The 8,176-nt window shown below is 32.4% G+C and overlaps 1 protein-coding gene across 2 annotated transcripts; it reads left to right on the top strand.

The window, feature by feature from the left end:
• The first annotated feature begins 2,301 nt into the window (after positions 1-2,301).
• Positions 2,302-4,307, top strand: LOC110409455 (E3 ubiquitin-protein ligase APD1-like). Of its 2 annotated transcripts, XM_021418803.2 has the most exons (5): positions 2,305-2,781; positions 3,263-3,387; positions 3,505-3,574; positions 3,706-4,000; positions 4,088-4,307. In XM_021418803.2, exons 2-5 carry the CDS (start codon positions 3,310-3,312, stop codon positions 4,164-4,166), a joined length of 522 nt encoding a protein of 173 aa, XP_021274478.1. In that variant the 5' UTR covers positions 2,305-2,781; positions 3,263-3,309; the 3' UTR covers positions 4,167-4,307. The 2 variants fall into 2 exon arrangements, with proteins under 2 accessions (XP_089638578.1, XP_021274478.1); XM_089782452.1 differs by having other exon boundaries at positions 2,302-2,781; positions 2,946-3,574.
• Positions 4,308-8,176: the final 3,869 nt, after the last annotated feature.

Below are 8,176 nucleotides of genomic sequence, written 5' to 3' on the forward strand. Positions count from 1 at the left end.
ACCGAACTAGTATATTTGAAATGAAAATACTATTTTTTCTTATATATATTTGTTCAGATCAATCCAATTATGCATTTAAGTTCCAACCGAACTAGTATATTTGAAATGGAAATACTGTTTTTCCTGATGTATATTTATTCAGATCGATCCAATTATGCATTTAAGTTCCAACCGAACTAGTATATTTGAAATGAAAATACACCAAACTAGTTTTCCCTATACATTATCGATCAAAACGTTATTGCCTATAGTTATGAACAAATCCAAAAATGTTGCTAGTCTAACATTAATCTAATTAACTTTAGGTTATTAGATATTTATATATGAATCAAGATGCTTTTATAAAGCTATTAACTTTTCAAGCCTTATTTAACCTTAGGGCCACAATCGCGCCCCATCTTATTTGCCTTGGTCAAATTAAGAAGGCAGCAGGTTCCCAAAAAGATATCTTAACCATTAAGTTTAGAAACTTTTAATTAATGTTTAAATTCTAAATTTGGTTTAAAAGGGAGATTTATGATATCCAAGAAGAAATTAATTACAACCCATCGTTGTAATCCATCTGTGAACTTTTGCATGTGCAAAAGAAAATGGGATGACCGTACAGCGCCTTCTTTATTCCAAGTCTAGTCCATCGTTACTCAAATTTTTGGACCATTTTCTCGTTTTTGTAACCTGTTTCTTTAATATCAAAGGGTTGTCAGACTAAAAATTGAAATTGCATATATGTAGTTAACCTGATTTGGAGACTATGAACCCATTTATTATCATTTTGGGGGCTAAAGGACCACGTAACATAAGGTTACCACAATACATGCATGATGGGAGTGACACAAATTTATTTATTTCTGGCGTAAGTCATTAGAAAAATGAGGCATTATTACATATTAGATGACAAAACCAGGGTTGTTTCTCATATCTTTGGCTTCGGTAATAACTGGATGGCAGTGTCATTGTATGGCGGAAAATAAGGGCAGTATCGTGCAATCTAGGGGGCGCCCACAATGTTGAGGATCCGTTTGCTTTTAGCCTTTTGGCAAGTTTGTCTAAAGTGTGCGCTTTTCCAACTGTACCTCTGCCAAAAATATTGCTGCATTATTTCATGCTTAGAGCCTTGGTTGAATTGCTTTTAGTGTTGCTCCATTCTTTGTCTAAAGTGAAAAACTTGGAAGGAAAGTCAGGATTTAAGTGCAACCTTCCAACTTTTGGTGGGAAGCTGGAGGGTTGGGACCTAAGCCCTGGGATTTTGCATTTTTAACTTCTAACACTGGTAATGCACAAGCTTTGCTTTCTCACTCCAAGTCGTACCACTATCCATCAGATGATGAAGGATGGGTGGGCTTCCACCGATTGATTGTCTATACTGGCCCAATGCTAACCATTAAGGGACCAGGGCCTTCCTTATGGGCGTAACAAATCCTGAGACGGCCCCTTTTAAACAATAAATATATATTTTACGGCACATATAAAATGTACGTTGAGTAAAGTCTCAATGGATGTTATCCACCTTGCACTCTGGCAGGGAGCAAACTGGGCCTAAACAAGGAATGTTCAGCAAGCAGGCAGGTTGGTCAGGGTGACTTCATTTGCACTAAAATTGCAAACAAAAGGCCGGGAGACCTTGTCTTAATCAAGTTACAATCATGAAAGTTGACCTTTCTATACTCTCTCTTGATCTCTTGTTATTGAATTTAAATATTCGTGTCACATATCAAAAAAAAATAATTCGTGTTGCTTCATACCTAATCTTATCGTCATCTGTCATCTCAACATTTATGTAAGATTAGACCCAAGAAGCAGTTGAAAGCTTTCACGTTCCATTGCCTGTACAATTGTCAAGGCAGAAAGATATTTACAGGTCGTTGGTTGCATTAAAAATAGTAGTAGCAATTATATAATTTGATTCAATCGAGAAAATTTTTGTACAAAGTACTATATTTGTTTGTAGTATGTATCAAGTTTTTCCCTAGAATATAACATTGACCCTAAAAAAATATAAATATGTTTGGATGAGTCTTGAACATTTTGAATGTTACTAATAAATTAAAATAAAAAAAACTCTTAAATTCTGTTCAACCAAATCATGGATCAACCTCAATACAGACCGTCAACCCATCTGCCAAGAGACCCTAGCCAAATTCAGTTTTTCAAGGGGAAAAAATTATTAAAAAAAAATGCCTAAGACCCCCATATCCCCAGCTTATACTATTCAATTATTTCAAATTGATCTGGAACACTTGAATTAATATACTGTAATATCTAACCTTTTTGTCTTTTCGTTGGCTTATGGCTGTCTGACCTCTCACAATTGGCTGCAAGTCATAACCTACCATTCAAAATCACAAAGACTTGGCGTCACAGTTACCTACTAAGCTCTCAGAGGTGTTAGTTGTGCCCCAAGCAGGATTTCGACAACTACCATTCTTCCTTCATTTGAATTTTGCTGTCTATCATTATGCTACAGGCATTGTCTCCATTAATCTTCCATGATGGCAATGCAAACACCAGCTTTCCAGTTTTCTACCCGTTCGAAGAGATAGGGTGAACCTGAGGCTTCGGTTCAGCTCCTGTTTTAACAGCAAATGCAGCTGGTGATTTGTATATTTCTTCAGTTTCCTCACCGTTGTGCATTAAAATTTTGTTCTCTCAAATCGAGTCGTCTTGCTTTTCTGCATTATTTTTGTTATCATCTGGTAAAACTGTAAGAGTATTTTGAGATGCACCAGTTCTGGATCAATCTTGAAGAAGCTGGAGCTGGGCTCTGTTTCAAGGTGTTTTGAGGTAATGCAGGAGCATTTTCTCCTTAAATTTCAATTCTTCATTGTAATCCAGGTTGTAGCTAGGACATTATATATATATATATATATATGAGCCAATGTTTTTGCACATTGAAAATATCTATGCACTCGCACCATTTTGAGTACTTGGTTTTTTTCTTTCATCAGATTCATTGAGCAATGAAGCGTGCACATTTTTCCTGCTCAAGAGACATTTCGAATTCTATGAAAATGACATGAGTAACTTTAGATATTTCCTGTGGCTTTGTTTAAAGGTTCAAAGAATCATAATGAATATAAACCTTTAGTTTGAAATATAGATATTTAATACTTTAAAGCACGGTTTTTTACCTTTCTATGATGACCCATAAGTCTTTCCCCTTTCAAAAACTGGGAAGAATACCTTGAAGTCCTAGTCCTAAGCTTAAAGTAAACACTTTTATCTGTCATTATTAAGCTTCCAAGTTCTAATTGTCATTCGGCAGATATTAGTAAGAAAAAGGACAGCCAGATAGCAGCCAAATCCCAAAACATGTGCTCGATATTAAATGGAATGAATCAACTGAAACTCCACCTTGACAACTCTCAGTCCATGACTTTATCAAGTGAGGTGAGGCCATGGTCTCCAGTTTCCTGCCACTGAGTTATCTTCAACTAACAAAACAATGAAAATTTACATTCCTCTTTTCATCGTAATTGCCAATGTTACTTCGATTTGATGATACAGAATGATGTGGTTGAATGGTGTTACGCCCTTAATTTTTTTGCACGTCTGATGGCTTACGTTGCAGTTTTAGGTGAGTTACCAGAAACAAAGAAAGAAAATCTCTTCTTTTCTCATATAAGTTTTATGATTAGTGCATGGAATTGTGTATAACCCAATTTTTTCTCCACTTGCACAAATTCATTGGATGCTTACTTCCTGCAGCGGTGATGGTGATAGTCATTTTGCTGATTTTGAAGTTTATGACGGACTTCAGTGATGATGAGAGTGCTGGACAGGATGTGAGAACAGCAACTGAATCGGAGACTAACCCATTATGCTCGGAAAAGACGATGCCATTAACATATGGAACATGTGAAGAAGATGTAGAGACAGGAAGTTGCAGTAGCGGTGAGGATTTATATGATGGAAGGATTTGTGTAATTTGCTATGATGAGCAAAGGAATTGTTTCTTCGTTCCTTGTGGCCATTGTGCTACCTGCTATGACTGTGCTCAAAGGTACCTGTCAAAACAATTAACTTTTTTTTTTCCTTTTGATTAGTAAATGGCTTTATAAATCTAAGTATGGGATATATTGTTTTGCAGGATATCTGATGGGGAAAATAAGGTATGCCCAGTGTGCAGAAGAGTCATTGGCAAAGTCAGAAAACTTTTTGCTCCATAGCACCATCAATTCTTCTCTTTTTCTCAATTTTTCCCTATGAGAGAATTTATTTTCTTTGCTTTGTCAATGTTAAAGTGTTCAGATTCAGGGTGACATGGGATGGCAAAGTAAAGATCCTTGCTTGGAGCAAGTTTAAACAAACTACAGTTTTTTGTTTGATAAGTCATCCCTCACCCCATCGCTCCTCTTCACAGTCGAAGGTCCATTCAAACTCCTTTTATATCAAGCAAAAGATTCAGAGCCCAACTATAGAAACCTCATTAAATATCCCACTGCTCATTCCACCCGGATAGGGCCAGCTTACAGAGATCTTGAGGCCCAAAAATACTACAACTGGGCTGACTAATTATAGAATATGGATTTTTTTTAATTCAGAAGAAAATTTTAAAATTTACTTTTTAAACAAAAGAATCAGATATTAAATATTGAGTCAAATATTTAAATATTTTATTATATAGATTTATTAAATCCATATGGATTAGATATTTCAAAATTGAGTTTGCAAGTTATTAAATGCCACGAGAATATTTGCAGTGCGAGTTATTACAGAATATACTGCTCTGAATTTTAACAAAAAATGAAACATACCGTGACGACCTCATTAGTAGCAATAAACTATTAATAGCACGGAATGGACCATTAATTAATGCCAATCAAAATGGTATCACACAAAAGATGTTGCAAGGTCCACGCTTGCATGGATTGAAAACGATTTTAACGTTTTTTTATAATATATAAATTTTTTTATATTATTTAATTTTTTTATATTTTTATTATATTTAATTAAATTTTTATATTTTTATTGTAAGTTAAATAAATTTTTATATTTGTTAAAATTAAATAATTTATTATTAATAATGATTGATTTAATTAAAACGTCATTTATTATTTTATATCATATGATATTAATATAATATATTAAAATATTATATTTTATAATAATATGATATACTAGTATATTATAATTGATAATAATATAACATATTAATTTAACATGATAATATAATTATATGATATTTTTTATTTTTCACATTAAATGTGATGTCAATATTATATAAATATAAAACAACAAATGATATTTTTATTAAAAGTAATCAATCAATTATTAATTAAAATAAAAATATAAAAATATAATAAAAATAAAAATTTATTTAAATATTTTTAAATAATCTAAAATTTTATTTAAACATTATATTTTTTTTTTCTTCTAAATCCTAAAACAAGTGACATATCCGAACTTGTGCCTTCTTTCTACCAAAGGTACGTGTTATCACCGAAACTAAAAAAGCTAGTGAAAACACAGACAGTGTGCCTCAATGGGAAACGATAGGGACAAGCACCGAGGATGGTCATCAGTGATTGCCATCGTTAGCCCATAGCCCCACGCTCATCTCCTCAGACGCACATTATTATTACTGTTTTACACAGACGCAGTGGCAACAATTTAACAAAGTTACAAAATGATGCCCGTACTTCCTGTTGCTCCAGAAAAAATATTTTGGTATGATTTTCTTTTTTTTATAAGATTATATGTACAATTAAAAATTATATTTACTCAATATATATGATATGATTATAATATTAAAAAAGAAATCAATAAGTCAATTAGCAAATTAAATAAACCAAAATAAATTTGTATGAATCCACTCTCGATGCAATTTGAACCTAACCAATTTTTTTTTTCCAAATTTGACTGTATTTTATTTTCAAATGATCATTTATTAAAAATTTGAAAAATATCTGTTAAAAATTTTGAATGACATGTTTATTAAAGTTTCATTTAATGAAATATTTAAATCATATTTGAATAAATATGATTAAAAGAAGGTCCATGCAAAGTAATATTTGACACGAAAAACTTAGAAAGCGAATGATGAGTCCAAGTTAGGTGCTTCCGCGGGGATAATAATTACATGCCTATAAGTATTATTTCTTTAACATTTATAGTGTTAGTAAAGTTGATGTTTTTTTAATTTTTCATAATGGTAGAAGGTGAAATCAATAATGAAAACATAATGTTCTAAGTAAAAAAAAAAATTGACCGAATGTAACTCACTTTTGTTTGTTGAAAATTAGAAACTGAGGACGAGCCATGCTCTTCTTTTTTTTTTTAATGTAAAAGATAGGCATTATGATTTTAATCTCAAACTTTTATCTAAACTTGATGCCATCTTTACTATTTAAAGTTAATACACGTACAATACAATGCCAAGCAAATAAAATTTCGTCATATCCTTATTTATTTTTTCTTCCCATTAGACTGTCTTCGGTGGCTGCCAAAGAGGCAAATACCAACCACCAAGCTGGACAAAGCAACGTTTATCATGCATGTGATGGATTGAATTATAATAAAGAACTGGGCATGTGATTTCAGTCAATTTCCAATACAACATATTAATCTATTGCAGCGCAGTAGGCACTTACTCGGTGGAGTGCAAATTTAGTGGAGCACACTGCAAGGTCCCATTTTTGTTGGAATCTTTCAAGACTTTTCATAATGTCGACACTTTGATGGAAAATCCAAAAACCTCCCAAAGACTCTTTGATCAATCTGAGCTGAAGCCAATCAGTCAATGTTTTTGACGTTTCAGCGACGTCGGATTGCGGATTTGAAAATGAGGCCGGGGAATCTAAGAGTCCTTGGGGTTCTAAATGCTCAACTCGGCAACTCTTTTTTCCAAAGGCGTGATATCCAATCTTTCTTTTAATCATTGATTAAACTCCACATTTGATGGTGGCTTGAGACTCGAGGCAGCGTTCTTAACCTTGCAATTAATCTCAAAAGATAAGGCATCACGAAATTAATGAAGAAGAGACAAACATCCTCTCTCATATAATTTCTGTTTATCATCTATCATTATTTACATATACGAAGATATTTATTAAATGAGTTTTATCCATGAGATTTATTTGGAGTTTTTTTCTATAAAATTATAATAAAAATAATTACAATAGAATAATTTATACATGTGTCAATGTGTATATGGAAGAAAATATGAAAGTCGAAATTTACAATTTTGGGGAAAACGATAAAACAGAAAACAAAGCCAAAGCAAGGAAAGAGCGTGTCATTCACGTCGAAGCATTGCTGTTTCCCTTTTTTTCAGGCCTTACTAAGAAAAGCTGAACCAGAGAGTGTTGGAATTCGGAATTAAAATAAGTTGCTCAGAGGCAACACAAAAACTCGTGCTACCACAAGCCGTCCACGGCCGAAACATACGCCGGCCCCTTATCGCCACACACTTGGCAGTATACTGACTCGTCCTTCGTCTCGCCTTCCTCTTGCTACCCTTCGGCTTTTCAAAGCCGCCATTCCCATCTAATTGAGGCCACGTCGTTTTGCAACATCGATTTTTTCTTTCTAGCATTAGATAAGATTGGAAAGCCGGAAAATTTCAGTGGGGTCCATAGCCATAGGGATGTAATTGGGAATGTCATGAAATTGGGTTGATCACTTCTCAATTTATTTTGATAAAAAATATTAATAGAAATTAGTATTATTTTATTTAAAGAATGATGCAGATTTTAAACTTCACTATGATTAAAATTGTTATTATATGTCTATTTAGTTATTATATTAAATTTTTAATCAAAATTATGAAAAAAGAATTAGGTTCATCAAATGAACAGTACTTCTTGACATCTCGTTGGAACAAAAGTCTAAATAAACAATTTTGTTATCTTCTGCAAGGAGGAGGACTAGTTAGAGCATGTATATAAAAATTTTAAAATTTTATATTTTTTTTATTTTTTAAAAGTTTAGAATTTTATTGTTATAAACATTAAATTTTTACTATAATAATTTCTTAAATATTATTTTCATCCTTTCAAGTATGAAAATTTTGACTCTATCATTATTCTCATCAATGTCACTACTTATTTGCACGTAAGATTCATATTTGATATCATAATTATAAACCCAATGCTTAAATGTTTTTGTGAGATTAGTGAACATAAAATAGATATAATTTGAGATAAAAATTAGTATTAGAAATGAATTTAATATTTTT

The sequence above is a fragment of the Theobroma umbraticum genome, unplaced genomic scaffold (assembly GCF_002168275.2).
Source record: "Theobroma umbraticum cultivar Fairchild unplaced genomic scaffold, ASM216827v3 scaffold_44.0, whole genome shotgun sequence".
Classification (NCBI taxonomy): Eukaryota; Viridiplantae; Streptophyta; class Magnoliopsida; order Malvales; family Malvaceae; genus Theobroma; species Theobroma umbraticum.

Bases quoted from the DNA above. Each gene is read 5' to 3' on its own strand.
- LOC110409455 (XM_021418803.2), top strand. From the start codon at position 3,310: ATGTGCTCGATATTAAATGGAATGAATCAACTGAAACTCCACCTTGAC. The intron at 3,388-3,504 runs GTGAGGCCATGG...TTGATGATACAG, and splicing joins CCATGACTTTATCAAGTGAG to AATGATGTGGTTGAATGGTG. The intron at 4,001-4,087 runs GTACCTGTCAAA...ATTGTTTTGCAG, and splicing joins TGCTATGACTGTGCTCAAAG to GATATCTGATGGGGAAAATA.